The sequence below is a fragment of the Saccostrea cucullata genome, unplaced genomic scaffold (genome assembly GCF_032062105.1).
Source record: "Saccostrea cucullata isolate Sc308-1 unplaced genomic scaffold, CSIRO_AGI_Scuc_v1 ctg9559, whole genome shotgun sequence".
Classification (NCBI taxonomy): domain Eukaryota; kingdom Metazoa; phylum Mollusca; class Bivalvia; order Ostreida; family Ostreidae; genus Saccostrea; species Saccostrea cuccullata.
Window position 1 is genome coordinate 33,265 of NW_026932939.1, and position 21,826 is coordinate 55,090.

The 21,826-nt window shown below is 32.7% G+C and overlaps 2 protein-coding genes across 4 annotated transcripts; both read right to left on the reverse strand.

Annotated features, from left to right (window-relative positions):
- Nucleotides 1-5,654: 5,654 nt before the first annotated feature.
- Nucleotides 5,655-6,638, reverse strand: LOC134236596 (heavy metal-binding protein HIP-like). The gene is made up of 2 exons (XM_062718771.1): nt 6,418-6,638; nt 5,655-6,088 (listed from the first exon to the last, which is right to left on the reverse strand). The coding sequence occupies exons 1-2, from the start codon at nt 6,620-6,622 to the stop codon at nt 5,697-5,699; spliced, it is 597 nt and encodes a 198-aa protein (XP_062574755.1). The 5' UTR covers nt 6,623-6,638; the 3' UTR covers nt 5,655-5,696.
- An 828-nt stretch (nt 6,639-7,466) lies between these two features.
- LOC134236594 (intermembrane lipid transfer protein VPS13C-like) lies at nt 7,467-21,575 on the reverse strand. 3 transcript variants are annotated; one of them, XM_062718767.1, is made up of 19 exons: nt 21,546-21,575; nt 20,789-20,839; nt 18,687-18,926; nt 17,949-18,083; nt 16,908-17,059; nt 15,786-15,891; nt 15,514-15,579; nt 15,332-15,388; nt 15,065-15,201; nt 14,663-14,858; nt 14,358-14,433; nt 14,145-14,230; nt 13,752-13,875; nt 13,272-13,395; nt 12,838-12,901; nt 12,506-12,651; nt 9,782-9,905; nt 9,308-9,424; nt 7,467-9,160 (listed from the first exon to the last, which is right to left on the reverse strand). In XM_062718767.1, the coding sequence occupies exons 1-18, from the start codon at nt 21,558-21,560 to the stop codon at nt 9,311-9,313; spliced, it is 2,013 nt and encodes a 670-aa protein (XP_062574751.1). In that variant the 5' UTR covers nt 21,561-21,575; the 3' UTR covers nt 7,467-9,160; nt 9,308-9,310. The 3 variants fall into 3 exon arrangements, with proteins under 3 accessions (XP_062574751.1, XP_062574752.1, XP_062574750.1); XM_062718768.1 differs by lacking the exon at nt 20,789-20,839; XM_062718766.1 differs by lacking the exon at nt 21,546-21,575 and having other exon boundaries at nt 20,789-21,005.
- Nucleotides 21,576-21,826: the final 251 nt, after the last annotated feature.

A 21,826-nucleotide genomic window follows, 5' to 3' on the forward strand; every position in this document is an offset into this window, starting at 1 on the left:
ACCATTGAAATTAATTGTACATAGTTCTAATCAATAATAACTCAGATAGAGTAAGAGGAAAAACATATATATATTAATAAAGAACCCTTGTCCCTTGTAGAACCCAGTAGGTTTACACGTTACATTTTGTTGGCAGCCGGTCAAGGGATAGGGTATTTAATTTAGTTTGATTTTCATTATAGATTTAATGATATTTTGTAGAAAATTCTTGTTTTTGTAATTGTTACTTGTTTGGGGTAGGCTGTCAGAAAAGACCAAGTGCCGTGAAGGTACCACGTACAATTTTGGATCCGTGACACTGTACCTATAAAGAAGAAAGAACTTTGTTCAAGGGTACTGTGTCCTGTGTACTCGGTTACTTTGTATCAGGAACCGTGTTCTGTTTCATGATTAAAGGCACTGGGTATCTGTTTACAGTGTACAGAACTGTTGTGTAGAGTGTTAGATTTAAGAAAATCCCAAAACTATTATTAAGATGAATATACCGATATTGGAAAGGGAAATTTTAGGGGATCTCGAGGAAATTGATGACAAGAGGCAAAAACTTAGGGAAACGTTAGAGAGTTTAAGATCTACACCGTCCATTCACAAATCCAAGGAACCCCCATTTTCTGTGATCCGAGACTCGGGTGTAGACATGAAGCAAGAAGACGTAGACGATACAGCAGATGAGTTTTGTCAAAAATACTTACGTTCGTCTTACCCCACCAGTAGTACCTACAGTCGTAACACAGGAACTACAGCAGCTAAGTACAGAGGATGGGAAACTCCGAAATATACGTCTGTTAATCCAGAGGTACGAGGTGATCGACCAAAGGATGGTAGTTATGACCTGCACAAAGACACTTGGAGCAAGGGCTCTCTTGATAAAGATTATCAATTTTACCACAGATTTTCTACACCTAGGCCACATTTTGAATTACCGGAAACCAAGGCCACGACAACTCCAACAAGTGTTACATGGAGCTTCACAAAAGACAGTAGTCCACTGGCAAGTGTATACCAAAGTAGAGGAGCCGTAGTAACGCCGAACCAAAGCACCAGTAGTGAACAGTTTGGGAAGACTGTGATGAAACCGGCTACATTTGATGTAAATGGTTCATGGATAGACTATAGGGCGCATTTTGAAGCATGCAGTAACATTAACATGTGGAACCCGAGACAGAAGGGACTGTACCTTGCCGCATCCTTACGGGGACAAGCCCAGACGGTATTAGGTAATATGCGACCAGATAATGCATGTGCATATCGGGATCTATGTGAGGCACTGGAGTCAAGGTTTGCCCCAGCCAATCAGACCGAACTGTACAGAGCAATGTTACGGGAGAAGCGTCAAAAACCAAAGGAAACCTTGCCTGAGCTAGGTGAGAGCATACGAAGGTTGACTCATTTAGCATACCCCACAGCTCCATGTGAGGTGACTGAAATGATAGCAAAAGATCAGTTTGTTGACGCTCTCACTGATTTTGACATGAGGTTAAGAATTCAGCAATCGAGACTCAAATCACTTAATGAGGCCATACGACTTGCTGTAGAAATTGAGGCATTTTGTAGGGCTGAGCGTCAAAGGAGACAAGAATCTGGATTTGCCAGGGGAGCATTAGTAGAAAAAGCTACGATGAAGGAACCAGAGAGCAATATATGGGGTGATTTAGATGATCTGAGAGAAGAACTGAGAACATCTCTTAGGGAGATAGAGCGTAAAATGGAGGCATTGGCTGACGCCAAATTAAAGGAAAAGAACTCTAATGACAAGCAGAAAATTCCTCCCTCTGCAAGTTATTTTCCATACAAGTGTCATAACTGCGGAAAAAGAGGACACCAAGCAAAGAACTATTTTGCAAAGAACAAGGTGGCTGGTGACCAAGGTAAGAACCAAGTACAGAGGTCTTCAGCAAGCAATAGTGTAAAACAAACTGAAAGGACGAATAAAGATGTCCAGGGTACCAAAGGAGCTACAAGTTCCCTCACACAAACCAGAATGGATATACAAGCCGGTCTTTTTGTAAATGCACTTGTGAATAAGGTACCATGTAATTTCTTGGTAGACACGGGAGCTACCTTAACAATAATTTCAGACGCTATTTTCAAAAAGATTGCCAAGGAGGACAGAAATGAACTTATTCCCGTTACCCAGAACGTCATCCTAGCCGATGGAGCTATGCTAAAGGTAAAAGGGAAATGCAATCTGCACATAAGTCTCGGAACATGTGAATTTCACTTTGAGGTAATGGTTGCCGATATAAGTGCAGAAGGTATCCTTGGTTTGGATGTCTTAAAGTGGAATAAATGCTTGATAGATGTGACATCAACGAAGATGCATATTGGAGACACGGTGCATGATCTGTTATTAAAAGGGCACATAGGATGTTTCCGTGCGAGTATCAAGGAAACTGTTTCTATACCTCCCAGGAAACTAGAGTTCCTGTGTTCCATTTGTCTTCATCGACTTCCATCGCATGAAGAGTTGAGAGAACATCTCATCACTTGTGTATCTAAGGACATGAAGAAAAGACAATACGAGTGTAGACTTTGTGATAAAGCCTTTGCAAAACCGTCACTTCTCGTCCGACATCAAAAGAGAGTACACACTACACCCACAGCAAACACATCTGCGACTGTTACTAGCTGTGTGGCTGCTGTGAGTGAAGAAATGGACGATGACCTGGCATGGAAGCAGGATCCAGGAGAACTCATCTTTGATCCCGACCTTGAATCTGGAAGAACCATTAGAAAAGCAACAGCACCTTGCTTACCTGGGATGAAGAGTAAAATTGTGGAAGAGAGTCCAGTCCCCAATACATCTACAGAAAGTGTTTTGGATAAAGACATTTCTGAGGATTCAAGTGCAGCTTCGTTGCCATTCCATTGTCCCTGTTGCAAGACTCTGAGTTCTAAGAGCGTGTACAAACTGATGGAGGCAGTCACAAGAAAACGGTAAGGGTCATCAGAAGATACAAGAAAGACGGAGAAAGCATTGAGAAGTTAGAGGAAGAAGTTTGGAACGCATGAGAACATGAGAAAAATGAAAACAGTGTTTGAAACAGTTTTGTGTACATATTGCTCAATAAGATACAAGAAGTATTTTTAATTTGATTTAAGGAAAGATATTCCCCCTTGTTCAAACACTGTATCCATGTATATATGTAACTTTGTATGTTTGTCGCTACTAAAAAGAAAAGTTTAAAAAAAAAAGAAGTTTAAGTTCGTTGATCATTTGACATGCGAGACGCATGTTCATGGAGGCGTAGGTAGTGTAATGGGTAGCGTATTTGGCCATGCCTACTATAGTCGAGTCAGAGGGGATATTGAAAATGGACTCTTCCAATAGGCTGATCACCCCTCTGAGTAGGTAGAATGCTCCAAAGGTATATAAATGAGACGCTCGCAGCTGCAAGGCATTATTCTGACGGAATCAGTTGTAGAGATCATCAGAAGAAAACTGAAGAATAAAGCGCAAGGTAATAAAGGCATTATTTGAGAAATAAAAGAGCAAAGGTTAGAAGCAGTAGTGGAAAGAGAACAGTCTAGAGGAATTGTGGTGAGGTACCAGGGCGAAGTAATTCTGCATAAGAGTGAAAGAACCTGGTACTTCACTTAACAATAGGAACTCTGGCTGTTCCAGGAACACAGCACAGGTTATCTTGCTCAGGAACCACGGTCTACCATTTAAATTAATTGTACATAGTTCCAATCCATAATAACTCAAATAGAGTAAGAGGAAAAACATATATATATATATATATATTAATAAAGAACCCTTGTCCCTTGTAGAACCCAGTAGGTTTACAAGTTACAATAGTAAATAAATTGAAATTAAAATTTAAAGTAATTATTGCAAATTTCGAAGGAGTTACAAATACATGTATGGATATGTAAATCTACAAAGGTACACCTAGTATAAAATGAGCCGCTGGGATAGACATGTTTCAGTGGAAGGCTGAATCTTGACTGTCTTGGTTGCATTTTATGCAGGTAGTTGCGCGGTTTTTGTCAAATTATTTAAATTTTCACATGGCTTAATTTAGTTACAGATTACAATCTTTTATACCATAACTAGTAATGTTTAGTATAATTTATAGTATATTGTACATGTTGTATAAAAAAATATTTACTGTAATCATGGCGATAACAAATAGATTGTTTCGTTTAATAAAGAGTGGAAAGCTGAATCTTGACTGTCTTGGTTGCATTTTATATAGGTTGGGTTACATCTCCACTCCCAAACACCTGTTGGCAGCTCAGGTCCGCAAATTTAGGAACTATAAAATAATAGAAATAGCGGAATTGAGTCATCCATGTACCTCCACAAAATCCAGAGAATGAGATCAGTCGGATTATGAAAAACGAGTAACACGCTTTTTAAATCCTTTTTATTTTTATAAAAATAATAGAGAACATTTACTTTTGATGTCAACAAGAAATAAACATGTAACACAAGTGAACTTGTGATGAAAATTTAATAAACGAAAGTAAAGCAAGAAAAAGTTAAAGTTTGTATTTTGAAAAATAAATCAAGTCAAGTCACATAAAACAAAGACGAGTTGTAACGCTCACACACGGACACACACACAAACGTTTTCGTAACTCGGAAAAGTCCAGAGAAAAACTATATTTTTCTTGATGACGGAATGTCCAGTGCATCTAATATTCACGTCCGGGATTGTCCACGGCGGATCTAAAACTAACTCTCTCACACAACGTAAGGGATTCACTCTAACTTCAATTGAAACACATTTACGCAATTATCACACATACAAGTCGGACACTCTTTGAGGTAGAGGATTGACACTAATTCCTTAAATAAATATTGAGTGACAAATTCCTTTTTTACTGTCTAAACATTAATTGATTGATAAATAATTTTCGACATATGTTAAAAACAGGCTTTAAAAATAATTCGTTTTATGAATTAAAATTCTGTTACATTTTAAATAAATTTGGTAAAATTTACTTTGTGACACATGCGTATACATTTAGCAACCACTGAAAATAGTCGTTGCATAGCAAAGTCTTCTAATGCTAAAACTAGGAATAACCTATCTATATAATTTTAGGAAAAAGGTATCGTTAACTATAGTTTTGATCGTAAACTAATGTTTAGAGTCGGGAAATCTAGTTTCACAGAAAATTGTGCATCTCCATTACAAAATAAGAGATTCTGTTCATAAACTGTTCCTAAAATGTCAAACTACACTGTATGTTTATCTCACTTTTGTAAATAGCGTGCTTTGGATGTCTGTAATCTATATTTTACATATTTTACAAACTCTAAACTATAATTTACATTTGTTAAGAATAGTTTAGAGATGTAAACTAAAATTTACAAATCGTGAAACTATATTTATCAGATAAACTATGTTTTGCAGTCGTAAATGATTGCTTTAAGTGTTAATTATACTTAACGCTTGTATAAAAAAAAAAATATATTATTGCGTAAACTATAGTATACAGATGTGAAAAACAGATTATCATCGCTAACTATTGTTTACAATCCGTAAATTATAGTTTACAATTTTACAGTCGATAAATCTAGTATCAACTGTGAAACTATGATTAAAGCTTATTTTTTGAATTTGGTGTGCCATATAGACACTATATGAATTGAAATGTCGAGTCCCCGGAAATAACAATATATAATTCTTTAAGTACTTCAATCTTTATTACAATGAGTACATGTTATCAATTCAGTATATTCAGCCAACAAGATGTCCTGAAAATGAAGAGAATCCGTAACCGTACAGAGCTGACCCTGAATATTGAATAACTTTTACAGTGAGTCCCTTCGACAAATAATATATCATGTTACACATTCCCTGGGATTGGTACCTTGAACTGTAGGAATAACAAACTCCACTTACACCGTTCACTACAATACGAGTTATTAAAGTGTTGCTACTTTGTGCCATTATGGTTGCGGTTAACTCATAGTACCCAGACACTGGCGCCGTGAATATTCCCGTGGAGCTGTTGTAGCCGTCTCCTACATTAGTTATTACTTTGTTAAATTTGATAACTTCACCAGAAGAGAGAGACACGGTTGTAGTCGTTAACTGAGCGTGAAAAGCCACCACATCTCCATTGCATCCTAGAGTGGAAATTTTAGATGTTATAATAAATTAAGAAACAGAAAATGATATAAACTAATTTCAATTTAAAATAACTTATTTCGATTAGAAGAAAAATACTAGTATATTAAGTCTTATTAAGCTTGTCAAAGAAAAGAATATTTTGGAAATACCATTAAATTAAAATAAATACACGTTTTATTATCTGTTACATGTAGATACAGATGCAATTTGCTGAATTTTAATCTGTAACCATGACCGTGAAAAATTCTTTAAGCTACAATTATTAAAATTTCCAAAGAGTACTTGACCTTTAAAAAGCCAATATAATTGATAGCACCATATGTACCTTGATGAGCAGCTCTCTCTTCTCTGTGGTTATCCTGCAGTAAACCCAGGAGTTCCTCTGTCTCCTGAACTTCTTCACGAACGTCTTTCTCTAGCTTCTCCAGACGCAGTAAAAGGCTCTCATATTCTGATTCTGTAGCAGAAGCGTAAAAAAGTGAAAACAAAACAAACAATCTTAACATTGTTTTGACACTTGAAGAATGCATTATTATTATAATGACCTTGGTTTCTTAACCATTCGATCTTCTTGCGGTGGAGGTTATCTGCAGTCTTGAACTTTGATGCATTGACTGACGATTTTCTCATCATATGCAGACCTTTCGTGTTGACCTTTTTTCTGGCAGATGATCAGGTTGACATGAACATACTGTTACAGCGCAGTAAATTTCTTTTCATTGACCTAAGGTACAAATCATGCTTTAGGGTTGCCATTTCCTTTTAGTGCACAAATATTAGGTCATCCAAAAGTACTAACATTGTTTCAAAATAAACTGACATCCTTCAGCTGATAAAATTATGTAAATCACCGAGTTCTTGTTTAGTTTGTCTGTCCTTCAGGTTCTCGAAATCTATAATTCAATTTTCAAAAAAAGTCTTAACATACAGTGTTTCAAAATTTTTCTTTTTTAGTGGATTATATTTTCTGAAGTCACTTTAAAATTATCCGATTAAAGACAAATTTTCTGCATTAGAAAAAGTTCTGAAAGTTTGTAACTTAAAAACACAAAGTTTGCGTTTGACCAATTTCTTGTAAACCAGACAAGTTTGTGAATCAATCATGTTTCCATATGGTCTCATACATGTATTTTCAAAAAGAGCTCAAACTCCAAACTCATGCGGTTAAAAGGCTGGTATCTTAAATCCTGCATGGGGAATGAGCTTTGAAAGATGAAAGCTACAGATCCTACTGTTAAAATTCTGGCCGAGATTCAAGTTTTTTTGTGGATATATAAACAAGCACAGGTAGACCGAAATCCATTTTATATGTACTGTGTATATTTCCGTATCTCCAACTTTTGTAGTATATATATCAAATAACAATGTCGGTAATCTAAATACGTGTTTCTTTATTAACAAAGCAATAATAATTAAAGTAAATAACAACATAATTCTCTCTGGCTAACAAATCATTGTAAACAAAGTAGAAAAAAATCTTAACCAATGAACCAAATATATAAATGGTAAATGTTTAATAATGATCATTAAATACCCAAATCTCGGTTCTACACGCACTAAACATTAGACCAGTAAAGTGCAAAACAACAAATCCTTCAAATTTGCTAAATACATATTCCAGTTTATTTTAATAAATGATGGGAAAGTCTGAATTACTTCATCAGGTCAATTCCAAAATGTACAGGTTAAAGTGCAATTTGTATAAAACAGTAGTCTTGTACGTTTAACATGAAAATAACGAAGTGCAATATAATCTGAATGTCAAGTATTCTAGATAAATGTACTAATGAGTAACAACACAGTGTGTACAATCTTTTTTTAAATGAAAAATATAATTTTATCTTGTTTAAAGTTAGAGTTTAATATGTTCAATAACTGGAAATGTTTATAATAAGAGAAGAAATATCTTTTGCAAAAAATATCAGCCTGATTTTTAATATGAATTTATATTTAACTTATATACAAAATGATAATGCATTAAAATCATTGTGTTTATATAAGGTAATCATGAAAAATCCTTTATCTGTGAAACCTATAAAAACAGCACTGTATACATATATCACAGAAAATCTAGTCATTATCATTTGTTCCATTTGCTCCTATTGACAGATCAACACATGTGCAAGCATTGAAACCTCATTAACTAAAAAGTTTTTTCAACTCAACTGGAGGGAAAAAAATCAAGATATCCAAGGATTCGAGGGTTAAATTTTTAAAGAACAAGTGGGTTGGACTTCATAATAATCACTTCTGAATATTAATGGTATATTCAAGATATCAGAGTTTGGGGTATTAATGAAATTGAACTGTATAGTCCTAGCATTTGGTTTTAAAATTAAATACATTAATCTCAGCTATATTTAGGACAGTGCTGTACTTTCCCACTGGAAAATGACCTTAATTTCAATTCCCGATCTTTACAATTCAGAAAAAATAATTATTAATAGTATCTTCCCAGAAGAATGCAGCATTTTAGTTAAATATATTCCCCTTTCCAAGTCAGTTAATTTTTATTTCATAGATATGCAACTGGCTAGTTTATTGTATGTGACTATAAACTTGGAAATAAATGAATTTAAACTACCTGTGATCATTACTACTCAAAGTCCTATATTTGGGAGGGTGTGTACCACAATATACAATTAATGAATACTTCTAATAGACAAAAAGGACATGTTATCCTGGAATGTCATAAACACATACATACAAGGTAAACAAAAAACAACTGTAAAATGCTGTTAAAAGGTATTGCACATTGAGTGTATATCACAATAAATTGACTACATGTTATAATTTTTATGATGTTAAGCATGTCCTGTTTATAAACCAAGGACTTCCCTTAAAACATAATGTTTTAATATTTATATTACACAGTGTACTTATGGCAACAAGAATAGCTAACCCATCATCAACATACAGCAAAAAAGTGAAATATGAGATGTCAAAACAACAAACACTCAGCTATTATGCTACTGGAATTTGCAGTCAATATACAATTTCTAAAAATCACAGCCAAACATCAATCTCTTTTGTTCATGTCAAATAAATCCACAGCACTTTTTGACAACCTGGAAAATAAAGAATCACACAAATATTGTAAGACACATCAAAATATCAATCACATGAAAATATTAATTTGTTTTATATTCTTTACTTTATACAAACATTGAAAACAATTCTTTGCTCAAAAACTTCCACGAGACTTTGTAACTTACTGCTTAGATCTGTTGTCTGACAATACGCTCCATGCGATCCTGGATCCACCTCAGTATTTCAGGGTTAGGACTAGAGATCTCTATTGTACTCCCAGAGAATAATGAACCCTTTTTGTCCTTCAAAACGAAAAGTAATCAATTTTTATTATCTACCCTGAACGTTTTCTTACCTGTTAGTCTAGATCTTTTTAACTGTGGGAATATTTAAATTTGAATTTTTTTCATATAATTATACTAGAAGCTTGATATATTTTTTGGATACATATAATTGTGATAGCAAAATAAGTTTACTAGTTTTTCTATAGTCAAAATGATACAAAACTGAAGAAAATATTATTCAACTTCAAAGAATATTCACACTGTATAAAAGTTAATATTAGTACCTTGTGCCAATAATTATAACTTGATTTTGAGTTTGTATATTTGATTACTAGTACATGTATATCTTAAGTTAGGTCTCTAGACAAAACTAACCTTCAGAGTAAGGACTATTTTATTTTCTGTCACCTCTGGAATTCCCATAATCCTCTCCCGTTCTACTTCCCACTTCACGTCATACCCAGGGGAAAACCGATTCTTTGACAAGCTCAAAATTGTTCTGTAAAAACACATTTTACATATTAACATTTATTTTCTTATAAAATAATCAAATATCAAATTCAGAAGCTCTGAATTTTAATATTCATATGTAATGGGAATTAAATTAAAATTTAAATCTGTTATAAGATACAATTGCATAAGTACAGACCCTGAGACGTGCTACTACCCCACACGCTCGCTGCACGAACGGTACACGAACGCTACACGGTTTGCACGAAACGCTGCACGGTTTACACGAAACGCTACACGGTTTGCACAAAATGCTACACGGTTAACACGAAACGTTTTGCACGAAATGCTGCACGGTTTACACGAAAGGCAGCACGAAACGCTTTGTACACGTTTCTCACACGCTTTGTGCACGATTCTCGCACGGTTTGGATTTTTCTACTCGGAATATCTCGGGCATTTTTACCGCCTTATCAATAATTCAATGAAAATCACTCAAAAAGCCACATTAAGCAGCTGTTTAAATTAAATTTAGTACACTTGTATTATAAAAACCGATAGAAATATTTAATACTCTGACAGTTGTAATTAATTGATAAATAATTGTCAGTTCGAATTTATTTATTTATTTATCCAACTGTTTAAAAACGAAATGCCGATATCGTGAATGACTGTTTAATAAAATACATTTTTTAGATACAGGTATTAGTTATTGATTTCAATGTAATATTTTTACGAGTATAATTTGATAAATTGATTTAATAATTAAATTGAACACAAATTCGATTTCTCACTGCAGGAATATAACTCATTGATTTTTAATAATATTGATTATATTGTGTTTGATTTCTGAAGGCGGATTATTTTTTGTGATTTTGATTTTAAATTATAAATTAAATTTGCCTATATACTGTAATAACGATTATTGATACATTTTTAAAGATTTTTTTTACGCAAGCATTATCAATAGGAGGGAAACCGGTAAAGGGGGGGGGGTAATGTGATCTATTAATCTATTATATTCTCTTTCTCTTTTACATGAACCTTAACATCAGCATGCCCATCTTACTGTAAAATCCTTCATTTCAAAACAGGACTAAACGTATGTTTATATGTGTACATTTATTAATAGTCGCGGCATTTGACTATACATTGTTCATACAATATAGATCAATCTTAAAATTGACACCGGCATTCAGGTATATTACAAGAAAACTGAAATATTTTAGATGAAATAAAAAGTACGTGAGTTATAAAACAAATAATATACAATTATTCATGATTTACTCCTAAGCTTTTCTTACATGATATTCATAAAAAGACTACCAAATCAGTTCTGTTTATTTTTTACTGTTTACGGCTAGAAATTCTGATTTACAAATAAAAGATGAAATCCGCTGATTTATAAGTTGTACCCATCAAATATTTATAGAACCATTTTATTTAAAAAAAAATAAAATCCAGTCGTAATTTTCAGGTGTCATTAAGCCGTGAACTTAACATGTACATATAGCAAAACAGGTTTTCAGTTGAATTGCACTCGGAGCCCGTGATCGCTGTTGTAAATGACCTTGATCACAGTTGAAAGGTGGAAAGAAGATTCCAATAAATTTTTAAGGGGTGTATCTGCGCATACATTTAACAACAAATTTAAACAAAAATAGAAAACTAAGCATTTAATTAAACTAACATTAGACTGAAAGCTACAACAAAAAATGAAAGACTGTACTAGCAATTTAATTTACCCCCCCCCCCTCGTTTATAAAGATATGGTCGTCAGTGCATGTGAATTAAAATTATAAAATCAATTTTTAACAATAATGAACAACAAGTTTTATGTATTAAAAGATATGAAATGACAAATCGTTTCAAATGTAAAGACAAGAGCGGAGTCCTGATATATTTTAGATTTAAATAAAAAAAATATATATTACCGGTATTTCTTTCTTTCTTTGAGAAAAAATATTTAAGAAGTCACGATCGCTTTGATACATATAGTATATTGAATACAATGCCCTTAAAATTGTTGTACATAGCTGATTTATCGGAACACATTTTCTATAGAAGGAAAAGAAATCAAACAAATATAAATCATCATGTACATTACCGTTTTATTTTCATTTTGTTGTTCCATTTTTTTTTTTTGTTTTTACTCCTATAATATCACAAGCATAACTAATTCAATTATAAAATACTAATAGAATTTTACATCCTGACCCATCGATAGCCATATTTAAAATGAAATGACATCCGAATGAATCTTACACGATTCTTGCACGAAAGTCGCACGTTTCTCACACGGTTCTTACACGAAAGTCGCACGTTTCTCACACGCTTTTCGCACGCTCGCTACAAGGTTTGCACGAAACGCTTTGGAGCTTACACGAAACGCTGTACGGTTTACACGAAACGCTACACGGTTTGCACGAAACGCTGCACGGTTTACACGAAACGCTACACGGTTTGCACGAAACAGAAAGCGCACGAAAGCCACACGCTTTTTTGGGGTAGTAGCACGTCTCAGGGTCTGTATATAATAGGAATTATTCACAGGCATCTTGTTTCAAATATCATGAAGCAAAGAATCGATATACTGTGTGCTTTTTTAAGTGAATGATGTTGAATGTAAGAGTAAAAGAGAACTCTGACCTGTCAGTGATAAAGAGGAGATCTGCTCTGTCATCATAACTCAGAGGAGCGAAGTCTACAAAGATCCCGGAGGATCGCTGCTCATCCCGGAGTCTGTGTAGGATAAAGTTACCCTGGGCCCTGTACCACGAGTAGGGCTCTAAACCCTGGGTATAAAAAAACATAGATCATGTTGTATCTTATGTATTAATACATTATTTTAAAAAGAAATGTATTTGTATTTGTCTTTTTGATATTAACATTAATTGGCTAGTAAGTTTAGTCAATAATTAAAAGACTATGGTTATAAACAATTTGATAGTATTCCAAAGGAACTGCGAATTTCAACCTACATGGTAAGGGTTAATAAACCTGGGTAATCTCATTCTTATGGCTACTACATCATTCTCAGCAGACCTGTCAAGAAAAAAAACAGATGAACTATCAATTTTCAAAAAAAAACAAAAACTACTGGATTCGGTGGATCTGAGGAAGACACAGCATAAATTAAAGGATATACTACTAGGCACATGTGCAGGTACATGTACAATGTAAACAGATAATATGTTATTAGCCTAGCTAGGGCTTAGATAGAAAACCAAGTTATTGGTATGTAATTTTTTGAAATTTTTAATAAAAATATTCAAGTATAAATACACCACATGTGTTGAAGAAACATATTTTTCGTTTAAAATTTTTTTAACAAAAAAAAAAGGTCTTAGTATATTTGACTATATTTAATTTATAAATGACCAATATGTAAGGTATGTATCAGTATTTGTTTTACCTGCGGACTCCATCAAAGGCCAGACTGACCATGTCCATCACACCCCCCAGGGGCTGAGTGACCAGTCCCAGTAACCCCTTACCGATCCCCTTAAAGAACCCCTCAACACCCTCCTCAGAGGCACCTACAAATAAATACAGAACAATGACAATACAAGGGATTTACAAGTATTCAATATAATTAAGAAGTTATAGGCAAAAGTCCAAAGTATAAAATGAATGTACAAATAAATGTATATTCCAATCATATGCATTCATTTGCCAACCGTTTGTTTAATGAATTCCTGAAACACCTTTTTTTTAGAGAAATTCAAAGCTCCTAGCTGTACAAAGTAAATTAAAAATAAAAAAATCTATTATTTCAACTAATTTACTTTTATATTAATTTTTATTTATTTTTACATTTTTTCTAAAACTACAATTCAAAATAAATTGATTTATGGTCTATCCCTACTATAATTAATAATTAAAATAAGCCTACCATGTACAGGATCTAGCACCACCCCCAGGAGACCAAACTTCATCCCCGACAGGAACCCCTTCCCCGCCATAGCCATGCTGTGTGGGAGATTCCGGGGCTGCTGCTGTAACCGACGCACTCTTCTCTACAAGGTCAATAGAAACCAATTCTACTCAGCTCATATACAGTAAAATGCAGCTTCTTAGAAGATTATCTTTTTGAACATTTCAAATGTTTGAAGCCATATGGCAAGTTTTGCATGATCCTTTGGAAAATTAACAATCAATCATGCAAACATCCCTTTTAACAGTGCATTTGTTGAGAGAATATTTTTACTACATCTTTTAATTCTACAGTACCTAAATGTATCCAGGAAAGAAGAAATGAGAAGGAGCAAAGCAAAAAAGTCCCTACCTTTTGGAACTCGTCATCCATGGATAAGTAAGCCAGTGTGTTCCCCAGAGTTCCTGTAATCCTGGCAACAGAGTTAGCTGTACCTCCTATAAAAACCAATCAAAGATATTCATAAAAGACAGGACCTATCTTTTAGGAAATCATACTCTGTGATTAGTTAAACATTAACTATACTGTACAATGTTTAAGGACTTAGAAGAACATTTCTCTTACCTACGATATGACCCATAGCATTCTCAAATCCCCTGACCATGTTACTGGTGAAGGCATCCTCTCCTTGTATTGTGTCCTGTTAATTAACACAGAAAATGAGATTAAAGATTTAATGTTTACAATAATTTTGATTGATTTGTTTACATGTAACACTCGTCAATTCCTAGATTTTCAGCTGTTAAACTTTTCTGAAATAATAGTCTCATGCAAATCAATTTTTATTTTAATTAATTTGGACTCCTTTTTGTGGCACCTCAATTGAGTAAAAAAATAATACTAGAGAGGAAAAAAACAACCCTAGTTACCAGCAGAGGTTCATAGAATAGCTCCCCTAGTCCTTCTGTGATGTCCTTGATGAGGCCGTAGGGGTTTCCTAGAACATCTAGACCAAAAATAACCACATAGATCTGCAGCATCAGCTGCTGGCGGTAGTGAGAGAGAGCCTGGGTCTGCATCTGTAGTGAGGATAGGAGGACACCTCGCTGCTCAAAGAAACCCAGCCTGAAAGAAAAATAGAAATTCTAGAGTAATTAGATGGAAAAAATAAAAATCAGGATTTACTACATTGAAATAATGGTATGCATCAGACAAGAATGAACAAGTCTTTGGATTCTTAATTAGTAAAGTTTTTTAAAATTCTTATTAAATTTCTAAAATTGAAAGATGACAAAATATAATGTGGTAAAATTTTCAATGTCATTTCTTACTTGAGCTCAATGTCTTTGACCTCAGTGAAGGTCGCTCCAATAGAATTCCGGAGGAATCCCTTGATGTCAGACGCTACACTTGGCTGGACATCCCGAGTCAGGTGGGGGGTTCCCCGCAGAGAGAAACTCACATGGACCTATAAATACAATGTTCCAATAAGAAACTTACAATAAACAAAATAAAAATATATTAATTTTATTAAAAGGATTTAAAAATTGTGTAATGGGTATAATGCAAAGAAATCCATTGTCAGAACTTATAACAACCTTGATTGGAGAAATCTTGAACATCTCAAAGAAAATTCTATGTGGCCGTTTCTCAACCTAAAACAGATTTTACAAGTATGCAGTATATTTTATTGAATTTTTATACCTATAAAATTAAAAAAACTGAGCAAATTCATAATTCTCTTGAAATAACTGTTATTATTTTAATATGTAACTGTTACCATAACTTCGGCTACTTCCTGTAGAGGGCGCTGAGCAACCAGAATGTCCGATTGTAATTTAGCACTCTGGGAAAAGAAAATTCAAAATGTTTGACATACAAATAACTTTTGACTTAATTTGTTAATTATCATCAATTTGGTGTATAAAAGAAACATCTTCACTGCAGATATTAGAAAGTCAAAATATTGGATATTTCAAAGTTTATAATTCCATTATGAGATCTCAGAAATTAAACTGTAAAATGTAAATGAATATAGATATAAATATTTACTTCAGTAGCTTCAGTTGGCATAAGATCAGCGAATGTATCCTGAATAGATTCAATAAAACCCCAGTCTACGGCCAATCTTAGCTCCTGAAGGATCAACTGAAACTGTCTGAAAATTAAAAAAATTCATTTCATTGTTGTTGTACATTCAAAATTTCCTTTCATAAGCAGAAACTATATTAAGCTATTAATTCGCCTATTAATCAAACTCAATAATTTATCCAATTTTTGTTATATTAGGCATTTCTGGTACCGAAAACACAGCTTTAAATGTCACATCATTTTGCTTGTAAAACAGTATATATATACCAACATCTAGAAATTGTAAATTTTAAATATTTAATGAAAAAAATTTAATTTGTAAATACTATATTTGAAAAATAATTATTTATTTGCATTAAATATGGAGGACATCCAGTTCAAAAAAACCATGGTCATTTTTATACATGATATAACATTGTCAACTTATTTAAAAAAAAAATAAGATATATGTGTCATATACATTATATACATCAACACTTTGGTTACATGGAATAGACATTTTTTTATATTATATAACTATCTAATTATATATAATACATGTACATGTATACCAGGTATATTATGTATTCATGATATACATCCCCATATTAAATAAAATAGACATATTTTTTATATTATATAACTACCTAATTATATATATACCAGGTATATGTATACATAAAAATCTACAATGTTTATATTTTTCTATACCGGTAATGTACTCTGGATGTTAAACTGCAGAAAATAAAAAAAAAAAAAGAAGCTCAATAATTTAAATGCACAATGAATTGATTGGTTATATCAATATCCAAGGTATATAAATTCCTGTTGCTAAAATTTGTCTGAATTCATCAATTTGATTTTAATGTGGAAGTGCAGTTCGGTCCTTCAAATGAGACCGTATAAACCGAGGTCCCATGTCCCAGTAAGTGCTGACACAAAAAAGATCCCTCACTGCTCATTGGTCATTAGTGTCAGGTATATGACAAAATTTGTAGCTTTCCATCGGAAAGTGGTGGCCTCTCCATAAGAGTGAAAAATTCTCAAGATAAAACGTTAAACAACATTCAAACAAGCAAAGAAACTAGTCTTGTCTACACTTACCTAAATGTATCAACATTATTTTCAGGTACAACTCGTCTAATCATCCCGAATTCTATACAGGGTTTGGGTCCTTTTTTCTTGACGAGGTAGGCTGGCGTAGGAACACAACTTAACACAGTCTGGTGGTAGGCATCTAACAACTGATTATCAATCTAAAACAAACTTTAATTTTGCAAAAGTGTAAATCACATATTCCACTGTGTTTAATTAGCTGGTATGTGAGAAAATTTGAAGTTGCATGCCTGTTTTGATTCAGATACCCAAATGCTAGGCTTAAGGTTCACTAAACTAACGTCATTACAAGACAACTTGTGCACAAGAATATACTTCATTTTTCTTAACTTCTATTACCTTAAAGTGATATATGGCGTATTTTTGTTCTGACTATCTAAAATCAAAAGAATCTTTCTATTTGTTTTGTTACTTAATATAAAGAGAACACTTTCCTGTAAATTTCACAATTTAAATCATTTGCATTTCAAACTTATTGCAGAATTTAAAACAATAACCGAATTATTTCCAACTCAGAAATAAATATCAGACATAGTTTAAAGTCAATATACTAGATGAAAATTTTAATTTGAATGTAAATAAAAAATATTGTGTAGATCTGCGCTCAATCTTGTATTTTTATTTTTTTACCTCAGATATGCTATATATAGCTTTAAAAGTTTAACTTACAATACATTTTATGTATTTAATACTATAAATTTAAGGTACCTATATTATGTATAATGTACCTGTATTTTGTATATTCTGGCAAAATTATATTTAAATGTACCTGTATAATGGCATTATAAATTTAAGGTGCAGGTACCTGTATTTTGTATACTGTAGAAGTACATTTTCTGCATCAGGTATTAATTTACCCTATGTACACCGTCACAAATTTTTTGCGGAATTTTGTCCAAGCGTACTTTATGTAAATGTAAGGCATATAGTGACATTCTAGGAATTAAATCCGCATAATTTTCTACATGCAGATTAAACAGAAATTGAGATTATGACCCCATGGATAAAAGTACGTCTACAGTATTTTACCTGTATTTTGTATACTCGAGCATGTAATAGAGTCTGGTGTTCTGACATCCTATGCTGAAAATACAGCCCAGGGTAGGCAACTCTTCTCAGGTCTCCAATGTAAGGTTTTGTCATTCTCATGTTTTTAAAATCCACCTAAATATTTACAATATCCACATGTTACAAAATGTCTTTCATTATTATATAGATATAAACAATCATGAAAAAAATATAACTTCCAAAAATGTCTATCCTGTTTCAGATTCATTGCTTATACACAAAGATATTAATATTAAGGCAGAATTTTCTCCACCTACACTTGGTGGCTGCATGTATAAGTGACTGCTAAATATTACCAACAGATCAAGCAAACAAAACCCAAGTCTGAATCATATATTACCCATAATTCCCTAACTCCATCTTCAGTTTTTACAAAATGTATCTGCAATTTATAATTCACTAACTTTATTTTGGTACCTGCATCACATATAAACCATAATTCCCTAACTCTATCCTGGTATCCCAGCATATGCCTCACATATTACCCATAATTCACTACCTCTATCCTGGTATCCCAGCATGCTTCAAATAATACCCATAATTCACTACCTCTATCCTGGTATCCCAGCATGCTTCACATAATACCCATAATTCCCTACCTCTATCCTGGTATCCCAGCACGCTTCACATAATACCCATAATTCACTACCTCTATCCTGGTATCCCAGCACGCTTCACATAATACCCATAATTCACTACCTCTATCCTGGTATCCCAGCTGGCCTGATCCACACCGTTCTTCCATTGGTCCTCCAGCCAAGTTACCAAGGTGATGTCCTCCAACATCTTCCACTTGTTTTTGACCTCAATTTCCCAGCTGGCCGGTAGACTGGTCAAGCTGACCAGAGCAACTTCCTCATAAACTTCATTGATGATGGAGAGGGTTATACCGTCCAATGAAATCAAGGAAAACCAGGTCACATGTTCTCCTTCATACATCTGTAAAATTGGTGGAAAGAAAATTTTCAATTGATGTCTGATTTAATTCTTTTTTGCAATAAGTAGATACAATTTTTGAAGAAAAAAAAATCTTTAAATTATTGCAAATTATGGTACCAATGTAACATGATCAGTATAATACTATGTAATTCAGGAAAAAAAACTTTCGTATAGAAAAATTTTTGCATATATCTGAATCACTTCAGATTAACAAGAAAATCTTATTTATTTCATAAATGAGTTTTTAGATAATATTTCTTTAAATCACAAACTTAAATAATAAAATTAAAACACTAAATAATAAAAGTCTTAAATTCATTTTCTGAAATGAAAAAAAAATCAAATTAATTAAGAAATAAAATTAAATCAATCATCTATTGTATACTTGTAAGAAAAGTATTAAACAAGTTCTGAATCATTGGTGTTAACTATCTTGATAATCAAACAAAACAAGACTAGTATATTTGACAAGTTAACATATATTTTATTGATATTCATACTTCCTATTGCTTTAACATTACAAAAAGCAATGCATATAGAGTAAAATTATTTTATTAAACAATAAGCTGCACAAAGCAAATAAAGCAACTACAATTCTACTGGTAGTCAAATTATGCTATCGAATGGTGCTTTCACTGAAAATTGTACGTTTTCTAGCCTATGCGTGCATTCTAGATCGCCTCTGATATATACCATGCTGGTATGTGATTATTAATTTCAGATCTTTTATAGTGTGCATTGAGAAACTTAAGTACATGTATATAATAAAATTTTTGCTTAAATAAGAAATTTTATCCATCTACATGTGTGGGCCAGAAATTGTGTATTTCTCACCAAGTTCTGCAGTTATGAGTATTAGAAGATTAGTGTTATTCGTATACGTAGACGGTAGATATTTATTTTTTTCAGTAAAAACATCCAATCTTTTTTTTTTTTCATAAATAACCAGAAAAAGTAAGACTTATTTTCATTATAATTTCTGAATCTGTAAAATTGTATAGAATTTAGCTGTCAGTGTTTTCTTTTTAGTATTTTCTGCAGAAAGCATTTCCCACTAATTATAAAGGGTACAACGCTTTAATTGTCTTGCACATATAGACATGAAAACAAATTATCACGTTAACATAATTGATATATGCTACTGTAGATCACTAAATTTTCGCGACACCTTATTTTCGCGAGATAGCCATTGACTCTTGCACAAATTTTCACGAATTGTGGTTATTGCTCTATATAATCATAAGGAATACTATTATACGCGAGAATTAAATATTCGCGAGCACACCGTCTCGCGTAATTACGCGAAAATAAAGTTCTCGCGAATAAAAAGTGATTTACAGTATATCAAAAAACATGTCAAATCTACGCTTACTTTTTCAAAAATTAATTCTGCCAAATATCATTCAAACTTAATTTGTTACATTAACATTATGTATGTTTGCTTCAACTTTAATAGAAGGGGCATAACTTTTTAAAAATTTATCTCAAAAATTTTTGCACATTTGACAAGCCATATTCATTTATAAATTGAGTTCTTAAAAAAAAGTTCTCCTCTTAAATGATAAAACGATATCATGCTGTAAATTTCTAGACCTGTAAGACAAAGTTAATGATTCTGGGTCATTGTCTAATTTTACAGTTCCCGTAAACAATATAAGGTGAGTTAATTTAATTTTTTCTTAATTCAAACATTCAACAATATTTGTAGGAATTTGAAGACTGATCCATTCATAAACCATTCTAAAACTAGCAATCTGCTTGTTAAGAATAAATTAATTTTGTAGATCTCTAAAGTTCCAATGTTAATAAAGCTTTAGGGCAGCATCAAGCTCTGTGGCTGAGAGAAGGCAGAATAATATTACCGTGGACAGCAACTGATGAGAGCAAGGAGAATTAACTCCGTAGCAATGTGCCTTCAATAATAAATCAACGACAAAAAAAAATAGCATTTTTAAATTATCAAAACGCTGCATCACATTACACAGTAAACTTTGTCTAATCCGAACTCCTTTGGTTCCAAATCAATCTGCCATATTAAGACAACATTTTGAACTAAACAGCATTTCAAATAAATGAAATTATTGAAAGTGACTCAAAGTTTGCATTGTCTTAGAGAAGATTTTGGAATGCATGACTTCAGATTAGACAAGTTTCACTGTACATAAAAACATGCATAGCACTATGCATCCCAATATTAATAAGCTACTATATAAAACATGCTTTGAAAAAATAATGCAAAAGTTTAACATTTATAAAATTTAATTTATTTGTCTAAAATTGGTTTTCTAGAAAAACAAATTATCTAAATGAACGAGGGATTTAAAATCAAAATATTGTTAAGATGCCAGGGCTAAAATTGTTTAATGCTTTCAAACTGTGCTGGATATAAGATGCATTCACCTCAACAAATAAACACTTCAAAGTAAATAATGAATTCAATCTATAAATTTCCAAGTGAAAGTAAATTTTCAAGTGAAAAAAAAAATCTGAATTATAGCAACACAGTAACAGTTACTGTTAATTTTGGAAATTGATGCCAATTTTTAGCTTGCAAGTGGCAAATGTAATTGCAAAACAAATTTCAAAAAAATTCACTCAAAATTCTTTTCCATCACTCACATTTAAATTTTTCATGTATGTAGTTTTCTATATGGATTAGATAATAAAGTCAAAGATTAAAAAAATAATTTAACTGTGAGAACTACATGTAAGATCAATAAATGCCTATTTTTTAAGTGAAAAGTTGTGTGCATTTCAATAAAGAGCAAAATGTATGCTAGAAAAGGATATGGCATATTAGCGGGCACATGCAACATCTTATAATTAAAATATCAGTTATCTTAAAAAAGGAATTAAAGAGAATATATAAACCAAAGACAAATTTAGTTGGTTGCTGCTAG

What these genes read in the sequence shown, in the direction of transcription:
- LOC134236596 (XM_062718771.1), bottom strand. Translation starts at nt 6,622, where the DNA reads ATGCATTCTTCAAGTGTCAAAACAATGTTAAGATTGTTTGTTTTGTTT. An exon ending in AGAGAGAGCTGCTCATCAAG is followed by an intron (nt 6,089 to 6,417) that starts GTACATATGGTG and finishes TTTCCACTCTAG; the next exon opens with GATGCAATGGAGATGTGGTG.
- LOC134236594 (XM_062718766.1), bottom strand. Translation starts at nt 20,899, where the DNA reads ATGCAGCGTTTTGATAATTTAAAAATGCTATTTTTTTTTGTCGTTGAT. An exon ending in CTCGAGTATACAAAATACAG is followed by an intron (nt 17,060 to 17,948) that starts GTAAAATACTGT and finishes AGTTTGTTTTAG; the next exon opens with ATTGATAATCAGTTGTTAGA. An exon ending in GGTTTATTAACCCTTACCAT is followed by an intron (nt 12,652 to 12,837) that starts GTAGGTTGAAAT and finishes TTTTATACCCAG; the next exon opens with GGTTTAGAGCCCTACTCGTG.